At 35.9% G+C, this 20,257-nt stretch overlaps 1 protein-coding gene across 1 annotated transcript in view; it reads left to right on the top strand.

Moving 5' to 3' along the window:
* The first annotated feature begins 61 nt into the window (after window positions 1-61).
* The window catches only part of LOC127867936 (protein FAM13A-like), a 93,394-nt gene continuing 73,198 nt past the window's right edge, over window positions 62-20,257 (top strand). Inside the window, exons 1-3 of the mRNA XM_052409456.1 lie at window positions 62-147; window positions 12,128-12,247; window positions 18,746-18,935. Coding sequence (XP_052265416.1) covers window positions 12,188-12,247; window positions 18,746-18,935 — 250 coding nt within the window. The 5' untranslated portion in view covers window positions 62-147; window positions 12,128-12,187. The remainder of the gene's footprint in view (window positions 148-12,127; window positions 12,248-18,745; window positions 18,936-20,257) is intronic.

Genomic DNA, 20,257 nt, shown 5'->3' with positions numbered 1-20,257 from the left:
AACGTTGGTTTGGTGTAACCTTTACATATACATCGACAACAGCCCAGTGAACGATTTCTCATTTTGATTGGTTAGAAATGAGTCCTTGACGTTCAGTCATAAAAAACAACACATTTTGGATGATTTGGAACTAAACACACGTTTTAGGTACGTAACATGACATTTCTTTACTCCTTAATGCCAACATATTGTAAAATTTCAGTCTCTTTTTCATAATTATATGCTAAAGGCCGTTGGTAACCATCGGACTGGAATTGGTAGCCCTTTTCTTACAGAAAATCAACATGTCCGAACATTCTTTTAATAATTCAATACGTTTTAATATTACATTTTCAAGTTTGCCCTTATATTAATGCCTATATTTGGACAGGCTATGTTGATATGCCTAAGTTGATTAAACAGTTATATTTGGTTTACCTTTAGTCCATATAAAGGGAGTCCCAAAGCCTTTGATACTTTTTGCTTTGATTGCTCTGGAGGTCCATATACACCCCTTCATAAACACACTACCAGTTCTCCGCATCTCCGCAGCTGATCCGTGTACATCACTTAACAGACTTCGTTGGTGACCAATTAAGGAAAGCGATGAATTAACTTAAAAAACAGCTTAAATTTACCTATGTGTGGCAACCTACGGACATTATCCTTTGCAGGAACCCTTAAAAAACAAGACAATGTTTTAACACATTATTCTTCTAGACATTTTTATGTTGAAATTTGGAACAGTGTAAATATTGGTAAATCATTATCAACTGAGGCTTCATAACAAATAACAATGTGCAAAAGATTGGTGTACTGGTCTGCAACCTAACCGGAAGCGCCACTTTAAGTCCGCAACATTGCGGCAGTTTTTTTATGATGTTGGATTAAGAATACACAAGAAAAACAAAGTAATTAAAAAGCAAATATTTTTTGCTTAAATGGTACCATGTGCATGGGTTTCTGATTAAGACATGTAAATATTGGTACGTTTTTGCAGTTTTAGTGTTCCTTAACCCTTGCAGTGGTGATCAAGTTTTGCACCTAGACAAAGTATTGCATCTCTAACTATTGCATCTCTAAGCAACCTTTTAGGTTATAGAGCTGAGAGTTTAATTATTGCAACTAGGTAAACCATATACACACTTCCGGGAAAGTACATGAACTATTTATGTGAATCATGCATCTCTGTTAAGGTTTTGTTACAGTGTATGTGTAAATGTATATGAAACACATTTAATTGCAGGAACATCTTAAATGACACTTGTGTTGAGTATTTAGTTCCAAGGTAAGGTTACTGAGGACACATATGTTGAAACATCAATTTCTATTACCTTTTTAACTAATTTGTACAGATATTACCTTATTTTAGACAAGAATTGTTTTCAGGAAATACATGTCAAAAAATAGAAACAAAAAGTACTTATTGCTTTTCGTAAATAGTTAAACCAACTTTGGGTGGTCTCCTTGATTAAAGACAGAACTTAGATAAAGTAACAACATTTTGGCCATTTGAGTACATGTAAAACTGAACTGCACTTTTACAGATTCACCTACATTTGTAGTTAGTATGCCTATGAAAGTAAAAATCAGCACATGAAAGAGATAATGGTCTTAATTGTAAAAAGTAAATAAAAATGCCCCCAGACACTTCACACTAAGAGTGAAAATTGTTTCCGATCAATAACTTTTGAAAGGAGGGGTTGATTGGCTTTATACTTCCAATTTGCATTTATGTTGGACAGTAGATGGCCCCTATTGAAATTGGGGTCACTAGGTCAAATGTCAAGTTTACTGTCACAATAAGTGTGAAAATTGTTTCAGATCAATAACTTGTCAATGAATTGACTGATTGGCTTGATACTTCACAGGTGGATTGGCTTGGACAGTAGATGACCCCTATTGAAATTGGGGTCATTAGTTTAAAGGTCAAGGTCACTGTGAAATGAAGTGTTAAATTGGATTCCGTTCAATATGTCATGAAAGTTTATTTCAAAGATATTAAGTATCTGTGTACTTTTGTTTATTTCAAACATATTACACATCCGTGTAACTTTTTTCTTTTCAAATAATATATAATCAAAAGTTACAATCCCTGATATTTTAAACATCTAAAATCACAGATCACATACGTGTAGTTAAAAGACTCCAACAAACTCCATTGCAGCATATGCTGAACAATGGGTCTAGTAATGATGATGACACATATGTTAGTATTTGTTTCCACCATCACTGTTTATGCAAAATTGGGCTATTCTCTTTCTTTTTCTTTCCTTTTAACACAAAAACATCAATAACATATTAAATAATAATACTAATAAAGATAATAATAATATAACAGCTTCATAGTAGTTAAATAATATAAAATAATCTTTTAAATACAAATATATTTAAGTACTAATGGATGTAATTATCCTTTTTTTTGTTGCATATACTTCCTATCATGAAATTCTACATTGTTTACGTTTATAAATAGCGAACTTAGTGTCAAGGTCATCCTTTGTGCAAATTTTTCATCTCAAAACGGATTGACCTACTTGCTTTTGTAAGCTAAGAAAATCTGACGAATCAGCATCAAGTTTTTAAAAAGCAGTCAACCAATAGAAAATCGTCTCTTTTAGCGTAGTATTAAATGCTTCGATTCTTGAGTACATTGTATCTCGTTTATATTCATCATTTTAAATTGTTAAAAGTATAGCTATTTTTATATTATTATATTTTTATTAAAGCACCGCATCAACAAAGTACCTTATTATATTTATGGTTCAGCCCAGTTCAATTGGGCTGACCATATGGCCGTTTTCGGCCTTTTTAACGCACAGTATATATATTAAGCAGTGTGCTCGGGCAATGGTTTTCAACGGAAGTCCAGAGGGTAAATAAATCCATTAGTCAGTAATGTCATCAAAGGATTAGTTATTGGCCTTTCACTTTGCAGATGTGTTGATCTTGATGTTCAGTAGATAATCCCTATTGAAATTTAATTAGGTCGATGATCAAAGTCACTGTGACATCGAATCGAGAAAATCATGTCCGATTGATAACTCATGAGCACATTGACCAATGGGCCTGATTTTTCGCAGGTTCATTGGCCTTGCACAATTTCCATGGGTAACATAGCAACAACTCCTAAAACTTATTAAAGTGGCTAAATCACACTAATATGATAAGATTAACTCTTATGGTTAGTTTTGTTGCAAACAATTCTGTATCAAGGATTGTTATGGGGGGGGGGGGGGCATCTGTGTCTGACTGCATTAATTTTATTGTGAATTTATTTCAATTTGAAGTACTCAAAAGAAAACACAGACAGATAAGCAAGATATTTATTACTATCAGTAAAACCAGCCTTTATTATTAAAGCCCAAGTCTCACTATTGCTGGACCCACGAGAACCAAGATGATTCGTCAAAATTTTGTAACGCGGTCACACTATTTCCCATGCCGCCCCTGTTGAAACCAGTCAACAACCCAGCGGAGTCCCAGTCAACCCTGGACTAGTTTCAGTTTATCCCGGTGAAGCCCAGGCAGAGCCCCATTTAAAAAAAAATGCCCAGATGGAGCCCCAGTGAAAGCCAGCAGCGTCCCGGCAGAGCCCCGGTCTACCGTAACTCACTGGTGCTATACCGGCATCAGACCCCGGCAGAGCTATGGCAACGCCCTGGATTAATAACGGTAATGCCCAGGCTGAGCCCAGGTGAATGCAGATGGCATCCCGGCTGAGCGTTGATTTACTGATATACTGAGCTATAACGGGACTCTGCCGGCATTCACCTGGGCTCCACCTGGGCACCACCGGTGACAACCAGGGCGTTGCCGTAGCTCTGCCGGGGTCTGTATGGCCCCCGGTGGAGCTACGGTGCCATCCTGGTTGTTCCTTGTGCCGTCCCGGTTGTTCCCGGTGCTGCGCCGGTAGTTGCCGGTCCTTCCTGGTGACTCCCGGGTTCATCCTGGAGGTATAAAACATTTTAATACTTACCCAGTGGAGCCGGGGTTGTCCCCGGTCATCCCGTTCAGCCCCGGTGGAGCCCCTGTTCATCCCGGTAGAGCCCCGGTTCATCCCAGTAGAGCCTGGATCATGCAACGGGGCTCCACCGGCATCATAGTGAGACTGGACCTTAATCTTGGATGTTAAAATATGTGTTGTGCGATTTAGAGTTCCATGATTCAACTGTGTCTGCATAAACATGTAGTTTAATGATGTCAAGTAAAAGTCAGCATCTGCACCCTGTTTATGTTATCACTTATCAACTGATTGTCAATTACCTCCATGAAGATTATGTTGGTCATACATGCCATACGTCCCAGATTGTCCGGGACAGTCCCGGAAATAAAGAACTTGTCCCGCTGTCCCGGAAATCTGTCAAATGTCCTGGAATTTACAAAATCCATATATACATGTACCTTATCTTATGCTTAACTGCACCTCGAATCTGTGTATATCTGCAGCGTCTCCATGACAATGCCTACCCGAATAGGCAGACTACGCTACGTGTCAAAATCGATCAATTAACAGGGGTCCTGTTATCATATCGATTGTCTCACGTCCGTGGTCAAACCGAAAAGGTGGCATTGTTTAATGTGGTTGTTAATTGACTTTAATCTACTATGTCATTATTTCCCGCTGCGTAAGGGCAAAGGATAGTTGTTCACACATCTGAAGTCCAACATCGCTGAGTAAAAAATTAAAAGCAGTTTATGTTCGCACGTTTAACCGACAAAGAAGTTGAGTAAAAAAGTAAGCATATAAAAACGTCATCCTCACTAGGTTTATTATTGTCTTGTTAACAATAACGCAGTGACGTCACCATCTATGTTTAGAACGCTTACACTGAAAACACATGGCTTGTATCTAGTAACGGAAGTAGTAATGTTTAATTTAACGTTAATAGATCAAGTGTATTTCGGATAGGCTTTCGAACTTTTGCAATTAACGATGGGAAACAAAAAAAAACGTACCAAAAATGCATATGTCTATAAATATCGCTACATTTTATACATGTCCCAGAAAATCGGTAAAAGTCCCTGACAATTTAACTCAATGTCCTGGAATTGGTCTGAAAAATTATGGCATGTATGATGTTGGTTATGATAATTGAATGTCATGAATGTTCAGTACCAATTTCTTGTTTAAAGAAGGTAAAGAATGGAAAATTATGACATTGAGTTAATCATATTTTTGGTAATCAGAATGGTTTTAAATTTTTGATTCTTTTTATAGCCAACTTTAAGTTTTAATCACAACTGATTTTGGCAATTTGTAACACTAACATAGCTGTAAATGAGTATGCTAGTTAGGTTTTTATTAAGTATGATCCCTAATGATTTTAACATAAAGAGATCAAAGGTCAATTATAAGTAAACAGGGACGATTTCGCTTCAAGTAGGAGCTTACATGTTTTCCAAACAACTCTTGTTTACCAAAAAAATATATTTTAGGTAGTTTTATTGTCCCCTACCGGTCAGTCTGTCAGTCACACTTTTTCGGATCCTGCGATAACTTAAAAAGTTCTTCATATTTTTTCATGAAACTTAAAATATGGATAGATGGCAATACATGTATGGAGATTATGCACGTCATTTCATTTTGTTCCTACGTCAATAATTATGGTTGCTATAGCAACAAATAAACAAATTTTTTACAAATCTGACGATGGCGGAGTTTCACCGGTAGGGACCATATTGCTTGACAGGGGTTTTAAGCCTTATATAACAGGGTCCTTATTGAAAATTTCTTTAAAATCATGCAGTTTTCCCCAAAATCCTAACTTACACCAGCTTTTTCATTTCCCAAAGCAATAATTTTAGCGAGAATTCTTCCCAAAATGAGCAATTTCTTCCCAAAATCCATAGACAAGGGCCTCTTCCCATTGAAGCGAGGAAAACCCCTGCTTGGCAATCTCTTGTTTAAAGTGTCATGAATATATTACCTTTAAAAATGACTAATTAATACAGGTATATCAACATTCAATAAAATCCAACGTCTTATCACTGTAAGTGAACAGATCTTTTGTTTAAACACAGTCAGTGTTAATGTAGTTTTGCAGATCGATACCTTGATATGGTTATAGCAGTTACTTTGTAAGGTTGATTACGGTAGTGGCTTACAAATTATAGTCATTATTTAAACTTCTGGTTTAGGGACTTTTCTTCAACTCTGTAAAGCTGTTGACACAATAATTTTACATAATGTGTATGCTCACTGTTGCATATACATTATGTACATTATCTTTACCAAAGAGAAATATTTTTTTTATCCCTTTATGGATTTTAAGTGTACAATTTTGCCTATTTTTATTTTGAAGTAATTTACAGAAACTTCATTTCTGTAAAAATTAAGTTTTCCAGAAAAAATTGTTTGCTTTCTAAGTTTTGTGGATTGAAAGTGACTAAGTCATGAAGAAGACTTATAAAAAGTATTTTGAGAAGTTGGATTTGTTCCATGTTTTATTAATGTGAAATAGAAAAGATGAAATTCTCACAACTAAGTACCCGATATGTTCCATGAACCTTCTCACAAATAAAACAACTGGGCCCTAACAATACATTGAAATACCACCACTGGAAAACAGTTTTCAACAAGGATGATGTATGTACTACTGCAATAAAATGAAGTGCATGACCATATAAACTCACACATTCATGTTTGACAGCTCTTGAAGCCTGTCCTTTTATTTACTGCTTTACAAGCCTGAAGACGTGTAATTGAATTATTGCCTCATGATAACAGTGTTAACTTTCATTTACAGCGTGCTAATTTTATGAGACTTGAGATATATGTTGCATTGTTAATAATCCTCTGATGTTCTTTAGAATTTCATGTTTGACCTTATGATTATCATTGACATTGCACTGTAAAAATCATTAAATGTTTTTGAAAGCAGGTATTAAAAAAAAGAAACATTAATAAATCTAAAGAACACTAAACAAATTAAGTGCTGCATTTAAACAATTTACAATTCACTGTTGTAGAATGTTAAGTATTTGGTGAGAGCAAAAGTAATTAACATGAGTTGTGAACATTGTAACATTAAGTGTGCAAAATTGTGTAACGGTCAAAATTGACCAAATATTAGATTCTAAAAAATCAGACATTGTTTCTGACTGACCCAGTTCTGAGGTTTTGTTAGGTTATGCAGTCTTGGCTTTTTTGTTACAGATTGATGATGTTTTGTGATGATTTTATATTATCTTGCAGTGATTTTTTTCCCCAAATTAGAAAAAGAACTGGCACCAGCCCAATTGGGAAAACCCCAGACATTGGGGAAATTCGTGTCATGAAGTCTTTATACAAATGTATTTGGAAATTGGTGTATTTGATTTTTTGCTTTCATATACTTTAATAAATTATACAACTCTTGCTCGCGCGGACACGGCATGTGTGGCGGGTAGTAGGCTTTCCGTAGATAAGCCGAACTGACTTGAAATTTTCAATCACAACATTAGTCGTGAGCTAACGCTCACAACTAAAAATGACAACTAAATGTTGTCAAGTTGTCAGCATTATATTTACTTAGTTCAAGCCATAGAACTGCATAGGGTAACTAACTAAATGTTGCATTTTTTTTATGCCCCCTTTCTAAGAAAAGGGGGCATATAGTGATTGGACTGTCTGTCCGTCTGACTGTCCGTCTTTCCGTCACACTTTGCGTTTAGGTTTCGGAAAATGCTCATAACTTCTATGTCCTTTGAGATATAACCTTCATATTTGGTATGCATGTGTATATGGACAAGGCCTTTTCATGCACACAATTTTTTTTACCCCTGTGACCTTAACCTTGAACTTAGGGTCCGCGTTTAGGTTTCAAAATCTGCGTTTAGGTTTCAAAAAATGCTCATAACTTCTATGTCCCTTGAGATATAAACTTCATACTTCGTATGCATGTGTATATGGACAAGGCCTTTCCATATGCACACAAATTTTGACCTCTCTGACCTTGACCTTGAAGTTAAGGTCCGCGTTTAGGTTTGGAAATCGGCGTTTAAGTTTCGAAAAATGCTCATTACTTCTATGTCCCTTGAGATATAACCTTCATATTTGGTATGCATTTGTATATGGACAAGGCCTTTCCATACAAACAAAACTTTTTACCCCTGTGACCTTGACCTTAAACTTAGGGTCCCCGTTTAGGTTTCAAAATCTGCTTTTAGGTTTCGAAAAATGCTCATAACTTCTATGTCCCTTGAGATATAACCTTCATATTTGGTATGCATGTGTATATGGACAAGGCCTTTACATACGCACACAATTTTTTACCCCTGTGACCTTGACATTGAGCTTAGGGTCTGCGTTTAGGTTTCGAAATCTGCGTATAGATTTCGAAAAATGCTCATAACTTCTATGTCCCTTGAGATATAAACTTCATACTTCGTATGCATGTGTATATGGACAAGGCCATTCCATACGCACACAAATTTTGACCTCTCTGACCTTGACCTTGAAGATAAGGTCCGCGTTTAGGTTTCGAAATCTGCGTTTAAGTTTCCAAAAATGCTCATTACTTCTATGTCCCTTGAGATATAACCTTAATATTTGGTATGCATGTGTATATGGACAAGGCCTTTCCATACGCACACAAATTTTGACCCCTGTGACCTTGACCTTGAACTTATGGTCCGCGTTAAGGCTTCGAAATCTGCATTTAGGTTTTGAAAAATGCTATAACTTCTCTCAAAGCCTTTATAGGGGGCATATGTCATTCTATGGTGACAGCTCTTTTTTATATATATATATATTATTTTTTAGTTTCCTTCAACTGGGAACTATTTTGACAGCGATTATGAAATTTTTTCCTTATTAGCAAAGTGCCTTTTTCCGGTACTTAATAAAGAAGGAAAAAAATGTCTGTCTAGTAATTGCATTGTTTTGGCTGTATACATTATGCATGTAGTATGTATATTAAGATATGTTCATACCATCCCATTAAATCAAGACATGGTGAAAGACCATCTCAATTCACAGGCCAGACTCAGGTCTGCAAGGAGGAACAATTTACAGGCCAGTTGTTAATTTCACATGCCTGACAACTTTAAGTGCTAATCCAGGAGGGACATTGCAAAGTGATCTCAAAATGGGCAAAAATAGTGTGAAAAGCCTGATTAGAGTAAATGAATGTTAAATATTTGAAAAAAACAAAACCAGACAGTAAGTCAGACGATCTTGCATTTCACAATCAGCCCTTATATATGTTCATCGGCAATGTCCGATGGGCCGATGGACTTTCAACATGTCTGTAAAGCCAGAAGTTCTCCTGCTATTTAAATACCGATAAATAAAAAAATCCCAATTTCCAGAAAAATAAATTATTTTTTTCCGAAAGAAGTATATAACAAGTATGTAACAATGTATATAACTATAATTTATATGATTGTGTTCTCCTAATTTGAATTATTATAAAGATTTATATAATATTAGTTCTCCCAAATCAGTGGACTTTAAACGCGAATTGATTTTTTTTTTTTTTAATGGCAAGGAAATGGCCTGATGTGTCACAATTTTATGATTAAAAAATCCCAAAATTGCTATTTTACCAATTTAAATTATCCCAATTTGACCAGACTCCTTTCCCATAAATGGCTAGGAAACCCCTGCAATCACATTGTAATTTTTTGCCTTTAATATGTTTTTAATCCACACATGTACATGTAGCTAACTTGTGATAATTTATGTTTCCAAATTATAAATTGTTGATCTGCTTAAATAGTCAATGCAACATCTACTGAAAAAGTGAATGAAATCAGCCATCATCAAAATGTTTAATGCGTAATATAAAGCCATTTAAAGCTTTCTTACTCCAGATGTAAATTGAATCCCTGGATAGAACACACTTGACACTTATCTGTGAGTATAAATTAACCTTCAACTACCAGATCTAAGAGGACTGGTATGTTATTGTTTGTTTGGATATGCTCCAAGTGGAAGTTATATGGGGTGCCTTATACCCACCGAAAATGGTATTTTTACTTGACTGACTGCAAACATGTGCTTACATACATGTACATGTATATAACTAGGTTGTACTTTAAGTTCAATTTATTGTACTTTTTTCTGTGTCAATGGCATAATTTTTCTTAGTGTATAAGAAACTTGTAACAACTGTGTTTAACAAATCTACTGAGCTCAAAAGCGGAAATTGAAAATTGTACTTTTAAGTGTGAAGAATTCATTACTGTGAGACACATTAGATAATGTACACAATTTTTAAAGCTTATGTGGAATGTCACAGATGTGTATAGTATATAATTTCTTAGTTTTCATTTGTATAATGTTATCGTTAAAATGTTCATAATACACGCTGTGACGCATGTATAGAGTTTATTTAGAGTGTAAATTTAGCCTTACAATTACATGTATATTTTTCCAAAATGACTCATATTTCATATTTGTCAATTATAAAAAATAAATGAGATTATGTACTGAGAAATTTATAGGAAATACTTTTTATTTCGCAGTATACAATAAACATGTAGAAATGAAATATACACAGAATTATATTCCTTGTTTCAAGTTACCAACATATCCTATTTAGATAATACTGGTATATCATTCGGATGATCAGTCCAGATTGTTTTTTAACCAGGTTTTCCGAAGGAAAAAACTGGTTATTAGATTGGCAAATGCGGGCGGGCTGGCTGGCGGGCGGGCGGAACAAGCTTTTCCAGGCCATAACTATGTCGTTCATTGTCAGATTTTAAAATCATGTGGCACATTTGTTCACCATCATTGGAAGATGTGCTGGCGAAAGAATTACGTCAATATCTCCAAGGTCAAGGTCACACTTTGAGTTCAAAGGTCAAAAATGGCCATAAATGAGCTTGTCCGGGCCATAACTATGTAATTGATTGTCAGATTTTAAAATCATTTGGCACATTTGTTCACCATAATTGGAAGTTTTGTCGGGCGAAAGAATTACGTCGATATCTCCAAGGTCAAGGTCACACTTTGAGTTCAAAGGTAAAAAATTGCCATAAATTAGCTTGTCCGGGCCATAACTATGTCATTGATTGTCAGATTTAAAATTATTTGGCACATTTGTTCACCATCATTGGACGGTGTGTCGCGCGAAAGAATTACGTAGATATTTTCAAGGTCAAGGTCGCCACAACTAAAAATAGATTGATTTTACAAACAAGCCCTTTATCAGACTTTTTTGATATTGAAAACCTGGTTTTGTGACAATTTTGTCCCTTGTTTAGAGTTTTACCAAAAGAAATGGTGTGCCCATCGTGCGTGGTACATGTACATAACACAACCAGTTTTTCATACTTTTTGGGAAAAATGGCCTGACCCCTGTGATAGGGAATTTTAAATGAAATTAAAAACATATTTTTGTGAATTAGATTGATTGCATGTTAACTTTCTTCTTTGTTATTCACCCTTTGCATGCTGGGAAATTTGTCGTCTGCTAAAATGTCGTCTGCTGAATTTCTAAAATTAGCATTTTCTTTGATTTTTTTTCAAAGAATACTATCAGAATAGCAAACAGTTTGGATCCTGATGAGACGCCAGGTTCTGTGGCGTCTCATCTGGATCCAAACTGTTTGCAAAGGCCTTTAAAATTCGGTTCCCGCACTGAAAGGGTTAAACAATAATCAAAAAGTTTTCTTCAAACACATAGTTTTGATTTGACAAAAATAGCTGGGACCATACAACACAAATGCCTCAACTTTGTAAATTGTTCCAAATTAATTTTTTCTTCATAGAAAGATTACATTGAGAGATTTAAGTTTAAAGTCATTATTGGGGAAAAGTAGCAATCTTTTAAATGGGGAATCCCCATAAACTTTTATGTCCTCAAAATCACTTAAAAATGACGTGTCCATGTCTGCCTTGAAATTCAACCAATTAAACAACAAGATAAAATTAAAAACATATATATTTTATTAGCGTTGTAATTATTTGTCAGTTTAATTTACTGTTATCTGGTTTATTGAAAATAAATATAGTAAATCTTCATTGGTTGATTATTACAGTTTTACATATGGAATTTTATTAATCAATTGGCATCCATCAATGCATACATATAAAAGTTCAAACATCATTATTTTAGCAATAACACAAATTATTATAATATAAGTAATAGTTATGGTTAGTTTGAAAAATGCCTGTATAACAGTGTACTATGATTACATCTGTTATTTTCTTCAGTGAGTGACAAATTCATGCTGTTCAGAGCAGGATCCAGGGATGCAGTAGCTGGGATAAGCAATGAAAATCCCCACCCCACATAGTGACCAACCCATCTTTGTTGCAAACAATTTATTCAATGTAAGTAACTAGTGTCCTTGTCACTTGAACTTTGACCTGACAGTTTTAGCCTGTACATAAGTGCCAGCCAGAAGACCATTTGAGCTGTGATCTTGGAAAACTGGGCTTTATTCATTAGGATTAAGTGTTGTCCCAGATTAGCCTGTGCACTATACACAGGCTAATCAGGGACCACACTTTCCGCTTTTATGGAATTTTTATGCCCCCCACCACTATAGTGGGGGACATATTGTTTTTGCCCTGTCTGTTGGTTGGTTTGTTTGTTTGTGCAAACTTTAACATTTGCAATAACTTTTGCAATATTGAAGATAGCAACTTGATATTTGGCATGCATGTGTATGTCATAGAGCTGCACATTTTGAGTGGTGAAAGGTCAAGGTCAAGGTCATCCTTTAAGGTCAAAGGTCAAATATATGGGTAAAAAAAATCGCTAATTTAATGTACACTTTTGCAGTATTGAAGATAGCAGCTTGATATTTGGCATGCATGTGTATCTCATGGAGCGGCACATTGTGAGTGGTGAAAGGTCAAGGTCAAGGTCATCATTCAAGGTCAAAGGTCAAATATAGGGGGACATAGTGTTTCACAAACACATCGCTTGTTTATTTAATATAAATGTCTTCTAAATTAAGATCAGTTCTGGCATGAAATTTTGTTTCCTATCAGCCAGTTTAATTCTTAAATGAGTTTGTTGTTTTGTCATTATAATATGTAATATCTGTTTAAGCTAATTTTTATTTATGTTTACCCATAATGACTGGTTGCACTAGATGATTTACAACATTCTGTATCGATCAATTCTGATTAATTTCAAGCCACAATAATATTATATGGATACACATAGTCTTGTTTACCGAGTTTTGTTTCCTGGCGCCTGATTGTAACAGACTCCTCATTGTTCCAGACAATGTTCTGGGTTGTGCTTGCAATGTATCACTTCCCGCATGGTAGATAGCTTATCTTACAAACTCTACAATTTTGGCAGGAACAATTTTGAAATAATTGCTGTGTTTATTTTTTTGCAGATGTAATTGTTCTGGGTATAATGTTTTTGCATTTTGGCTGCCAATTTCGTAACAAGGATGTTATTTTTCCACCCTTCGAAGGTTATATTTTTGGTTGCGCAGAAGAATATATAATAGGACAATATCCTTTGCTTACGAAGCTTGAACACTATTTGTTTGTTGGTTTGTTTATTGTTGTTATTCCAAGCACATTCTAAACAATGGATATTTAGGACAATTTTAAGGTTTTTTTCCACCAATATCTGTTTTCTGTTATTAGGTTGTTAATTTGATCCTTTATGGTAACTTATTTGTACAAGAAAGTTTTTTCTTAGCCAAAATCCAATTTAATCCTTTCCCACTCAGAAGCAAAGTGCAAATGGCTATGTGCAAACAGCATAAAACAGCAAACAGCATAAAACCAGAACAGCCTGCGAGTAGCTCGCAGTCTGTTCAGGTTTTAACCAGAACAACCTGCGAGTAGCTCGCAGTTTGTTCAGGTTTTATGCTGTTTGCTGCTCATCAGTATCTTCGGGTTGCAAATGAAGCCTTTCAAACTTGAATATATAAAGAAAGGACTTAAATGTTATTTTATTTCCTAAAGGACTTCAAATGTGTCTAAGTGCATTACTGTGTGGTAAACAATTTATCCGGAAAGTGTCGTCCCAGATAAGCCTGTGCAGACTGCTGTGTCGTCCCAGATAAGCCTGTGCAGACTGCTGTGTTGTCCCAGATAAGCCTGTGCAGACTGCTGTGTCGTCCCAGATAAGCCTGTGCAGACTTATGTGTTGTCCCAGATTAGCCTGTGCAGACCAATGTGTTGTCCCAGATTAGCCTGTGCAGACCACTGTGTCGTCCCAGATAAGCCTGTGCAGACCACTGTGTTGTCCCAGATAAGCCTGTGCAGACCACTGTGTCGTCCCAGATAAGCCTGTGCAGACTGCTGTGTTGTCCCAGATAAGCCTGTGCAGACCACTGTGTTGTCCCAGATTAGCCTGTGCAGACCACTGTGTCATCCCAGATTAGTCTGTGCAGACCACTGTGTTGTCCCAGATAAGCCTGTGCAGACTGCTGTGTCGTCCCAGATTAGCCTGTGCAGACCACTGTGTCGTCTCAGATAAGCCTTTGCAGACTGCTGTGTCATCCCAGATAAGCCTGTGCAGACTAATGTGTTGTCCCAGATTAGCCTGTGCAGACCACTGTGTCGTCCCAGATTAGCCTGTGTAGACCACTGTGTCGTTCCAGATTAGCCTGTGCAGACCACTGTGTCGTCCCAGATTAGCCTGTGTAGACCACTGTGTCGTTCCAGATTAGCCTGTGCAGACCACTGTGTCGTCCCAGATTAGCCTGTGCAGACTACTGTGTTGTCCCAGATTAGCCTGTGCAGACTACTGTGGGACAATACTTTACGTTCATACATTAAGCCCTGTTTTCCCAGAGCATGGCTCATATTAACAAATTGTGTTGATATCAATTAATATAATCTAGGCATTATTTACGTGCAGTTTATGTGTGAGTTAGCTCTGGTTGGAAAACCATCGGGGTTAATTGCACCTAAGGACAAACCATCAGACTTGCACCTAGGAAAAACATTGGGATTGCACCTAAGGAAAAAACAATGGAATTGTACCTAAATGTAGTTGAACACCATGGGAATTGTATGTACTGTAGGGGCAAATCTTTGCAAGTCTACCTAGGAAAAAAACTTTGGCATTTTACCTTGAGAAATAAGAACTGTTACGGAATTGTTTGTTACAGGGACATTATCTTCAAAACTGAACCTTAGAACAAATCTGCATTGCACTTATCATATGTAGCAATTCTGCCTTGGGTCATGCTGAACACAGACAAGTTGAAACTGATATTGACATGCCAGTTCTTGAAAACTTCACTTTTAGTGCTTTACACGTATATAATACAAAATGAAGATGCTCATGGGATTTTGTGCAGATCTATACATACCTGTACAACTTAAATGCAATGTAATTGTCCTACATAGGCATCAGGACATGCATTAAAATAACAATAAAAAACTAAATGTTTCCAACTAATTACCCATAAGTTGACTGAAATTTGCACCACAAATGATTTGCAACAAATTACATGTATTACAGTGTATCTCAACTCAGATTCTTTAGGGTAATTACCTCTGACAATAAAAAAAGCATTTTCTGGATCTTACACTGAACAAACACTGTTTAATTCACTGATATTAGCAATAAATGAGGTCAAGGTGCAGAATGGGGGGCAATCCTGGTAACTTAAATTTGACTTGCGGTATGGGTGATATTCAGCTCAACTAAGCACAACATACTCATGGTGTGATTTTGTGATCACCTTTGTGTGTTGTTTGTGGTCCGTTGTGTATTGTTCGTTGTAAATATTTGCCTTGGGAACACTAGCAGTTGGAATTGTTGCTTAATCTTCATGAAACTTGGTAAGAACATTTGACATCAATAATTTATCTGCTTAGTATGTGACTTGGTTACATGGCGTCAAACATTGGGTCACTTGGTAAAATAATAAGGAAAAGCTTGTTAACACTCAAGGGGCCAAATTTACAGTCTATTTATTTTATTTATGGTCAGAGCATTATTTATCAAGTTTGAAACTGGGTCACGTACTGACAAAAACTAGAACATGAGGTAAGAAAGAAAACGCTTGTGAATACTTCTGAAGTCATCTTTGTTTTTACAATCGTCATGAAAATTGCTCTGAACATTTGTTATCATAACTTCTTCATATAGTGAGATATGGTTCTTGTCCATTGAAGAACATGGCCGCAAGGAGGCATGACAGTTTTTCTTATTTGGTTTAAATATAGTTAAACCTATATGTGAGCCCTCTAGAAGTTACATTTTTACCCGTTCATGTACAATTTCTGGGCTGAGTTATAAAATGATTGTAGTTTGTTGCAAATAATGGCTCTCAGGTGTTTTCCTAATAAGTCTATTGTGATTTCCTTTAGTTGTCAGGTGAGCGCCTTATGGCTTTCTGCCCTCTCGCTTTAGACAAATGAGGATTGCTAAAAACATTGTATGTACGTCATAGACCATGTTATGGTCAATTTTTCATGGTATTGCGAGGTTAAGTTGTCACACTGATGTTCTGGTTAAAGAATTTATTGTGATTTATTGTAATATCATTTATGTGACATTTAATGTAAAAGAAACTTATGGTCAGTAGGTCAAATATGACTTCCTTAAAGCATCGGGGCAAAACAGTGGTCAATAGGTTGTGTTCCATGTAGTCTAACTTCTAGGTGTGCATGCACTGTGGCAGCTAAGGATGAAGGTACTGTGTTCGATGTAGGATTATTTTGTTTGTGTTATGGTTAAAGTAAGTTTCAAACCTGGGCATTTAATATTTATGTGACTGGTCTAAGCTGCTTTGAGCATATAATTGAGTGGCTAGCTGTTATATTAGACAATATTTTTTACTTCCATTGTCATACACATGTTGTTTTTATGCTCCCCTAAAAATTTTTGGGGGGAGCATATAGTCGCCGCTTTGTCTGTCCGTCTGTGTGTCCGTCCGTGCACAATTTTTGGCCAGGCTATTTCTCAGCAATTACTGGCCGGAATTCAATGAAACTTTATGGGAAGCTTCACTTCCAAGAGGAGATGTGCATATTATCAGCTGGTTCTGGTCGGATGATTTTTTACAGAGTTATGGCCCTTTGAAATTTTCCATTAACTGTACATATAGTGCAATTCTTGTCCGGGCTATTTCTCAGCAACTAATGACCGGAATTCCATGAAACTTTATGGGAAGCTTCACTACCAAGAGGAGATGTGCATATTATCAGCGGGTTATGGACGGATGATACTGTGCCCTCAAGACGTTTCCTTATATCTGAATATATAGTGCAATGTTGTGACAAAAAAACAACTTTGGGGAGCATCACCCGTCTCCGACAGTTTCTTGTTTGAAAGGCTGCAGAAGTTTTAAAATTAGCAGGTATTTGCATGATAACATTTAAACTCGATAGATATTTAATTTAATTATTTCACTACATGCTTGTGTACCAAAATAAATTATTAAAAGTATTTGTAATGTTTTTATTTTATAATACTAAAGGGACTGAGTAAAGTATTTTTTACAACAATTTAAGCAAACTAAATGATAAAATCAATAGTTGTAGATTTGTAACCACCACATAACGTAGCTGGTAATCAACATTTCTTGGTGTATGAACACAAAATCAGCATGAGTTTGGTATGTTGTTAATGGAATAATGTTGTTCATAGTGAAGAACACAATGTTTTGTGACAGGTCCTGTCTAGCATTGTCATATGATACCATGTCACTGAAAAATCTATCATTTTGTTCATAATATTCCTTTTTTGCACATGATGAAATGGATTAAAGGTTGTCTTTAACAATGAAGGATATTATTTAAATTGTAATGTGCTAAACTTGCTTGATTTCTAGCATAGAAATCAACACCATTCATTATCACAGGTTGTTAGCATGTTGCTATGATGTTAATTAGTAAAAACATCATTTTGAATGAAAAATAATCAAATTAGAACGAAATATCAACTTCTCTGAAAAATCTTTTTCACTATTAAATATATATGTAGCAAGGTATTCAACTCAAAATGACTTAACCCTTTGCATGCTGGGAAATTTGTCGTCTGCTAAAATGTTGTCTGCTCAATTTCTTAAATTAACATTTTCTTCGATTTTTTTCAAAGAATACTATCAGAATAGCAAACAGTTCGGATCCTGATGAGACGCCACGTTTTGTGGCGTCTCATCTGGATCCAAACTGTTTGCAAAGGCCTTCAAAATTCGGTTCCCGCACTGAAAGGGTTAAACAGAGTTCATTGCTTTGAACAGCCATAATTTCATCAATTGTGCAACGATTTCCATGAACTCTGTCTTATTCATAGCCACACACTAACCACTTGTGTTCATTATATAATTCTTCAATAAGAACAGAATGTCACTTAGGTAAGCACCATTTCTAGCAGTATATATGCCAACTCTTAGGTATTCTTATTTAGTCTTAGACTATTCTTTATGCATTTGTCTAATAGTGGGTTTGTGAATAGGGGCACAGGTGAGTCCGTTAATCATTTTGTACACAGGTGAAAGTTATGTAACTGCTTCTTTAAATGTTATCATTGATTTCTGTTTTAAAATGCATTAACAACAGTATTATGTTTCTGTTTTTAAATGCATTTGCAAAAATGCACTTTTCTGTGATAAAGTGCATGCACAACATCGTAGAATGTGTGTTTGAATCAGTGTTCTCAAAAGTGTAGTTTTCTGTTTTAAATTGAATTCACAACAGTGAAGTTTTCTTTCTTTTATTCCATTTACAATAGTGTAGTTTTTGTGTTAAATTGAAATCTCAACAACAATATAATTTTTGTTTCTAAATGCATTCAAAACAGTGTGGTATTGTGTAGTTTAGTTGAATTCATAACAGTGTACTTTTCTGTGTTTAATTGCATTCATGGCAGTGTAGTTTTGTGTATTGTAGACACAGCCACTGAGATCGGATGCATCCATGGATAGAAACAAGAAGATTGTAAATGTAGGCCTAAAACGTCCGGTACCGCAAGGTGCCCGAACGTTTGGAGTCCCGCTTTCTGACCTCGTTAGTCGAGCACCCAAGGGATACCGCGTGCCGTTCATCGTGAAGAAGATCTGCTCCCATATCCAACACCATGGTAAGAAGAACCTCATAGGAATTGCTGTATATGACAACATTTTACATAAAATTTTGCACATTTACTGAAGATATGAATTTTGGGCATTGGTAATTTTTTTAGTGAATTATTGTTTAAATACCTTGAGCTTTAAATTACTTGCCAATTTATCAGTGTTGGCGTTATGCTCTGGTTAAGGTATATGTGCAACATCTTCATGTCACAGTTTCTACTACAGTTATTCAGTTACTTTAAACCTATTTATTTTAGCTCCATTACATAGAAAGCCTAAGGCTTATTTGAAAAGCTCTCAAGTCAGTATCCTGGGACTAGAACCAGGAACTGGGACTTTGTGTCTATGGGGGAGATATAATGAACGCACCCACAGTGGGGATTAAACCTGTGACCTCCCGGTCGCTAGGCGGTTACCATGTCCACTAGCAACATATATCTTAGGGAGTATAACGTGAAATCACTGACCAATGCCTAGCCCATTGACCTTAATTTAAGCAGAATTATGCCTGGTTTGTACTAAGAATACTCGGTTAAAGTTTGCTTACACAAACTATATCTCTCTTGCTACTACCTATATTCATTTAAGCTTTTAATTTGTTTTTGTGGTCAGCATTATGTATGGTTGCTGACAGAAAATTGCAGAAAATGTACGTTATACATCATAAAGTGGAAGAACAGTCAAAAATGCTGTATTTTGACAACTCCTAAACAATTTTTTCTTTCTTTTCATTCGTTACCAAGCGTCTTATAGAGTTGCAGAATTTATTCAAAATAAGCCGTAGTTAAGAACTGATGAATTGCAGCTGATTTACTTTTTGTAGGGCATCATGTAATTTTTCCAGTAATACATCTATTGATTTTTTCAGCAGATATGAAATGCAATAATTAAGGGAATAGTGACTGTGATCGCAGGGATGAAAGTAAGACGATTTATATTGTATAGGATAGACACTGCAAAATTGAATGACGGGAAGGATAAAATGTTCTAAGTGCGATGTAAGCCATTTTGTGGGTGGTCACTATCATAGGGAAGAAAAAGCACAGAAAAGATAGTTGTAAATAAAAAGCAATTCAAATTAAGGATATTGAAAATAACATTCATCCACTGTATATTACTGGATTAATATGAGCTGGATTTAATGCATGTGCATAAAGTGTCGTCCCAGGTTAGCCTGCACAGTTTGCACAGGCTAATCAGGTAGAACACTTTCTGCTTGTATTGTTATCTTTGTTAAAGGCAATTTCTTCATTCCTAACGTCATTTATTACCCTGTGAGGACTGCACGGCCTAATCTGGGATGTCACTTTCCATACATGCACTAACTCTT

Source organism: Dreissena polymorpha, chromosome 2 (assembly GCF_020536995.1).
Source record: "Dreissena polymorpha isolate Duluth1 chromosome 2, UMN_Dpol_1.0, whole genome shotgun sequence".
Classification (NCBI taxonomy): domain Eukaryota; kingdom Metazoa; phylum Mollusca; class Bivalvia; order Myida; family Dreissenidae; genus Dreissena; species Dreissena polymorpha.
The sequence above is the reverse complement of the archived record's forward strand: the minus strand, read 5'-3'. Positions and strand labels throughout refer to the sequence as shown.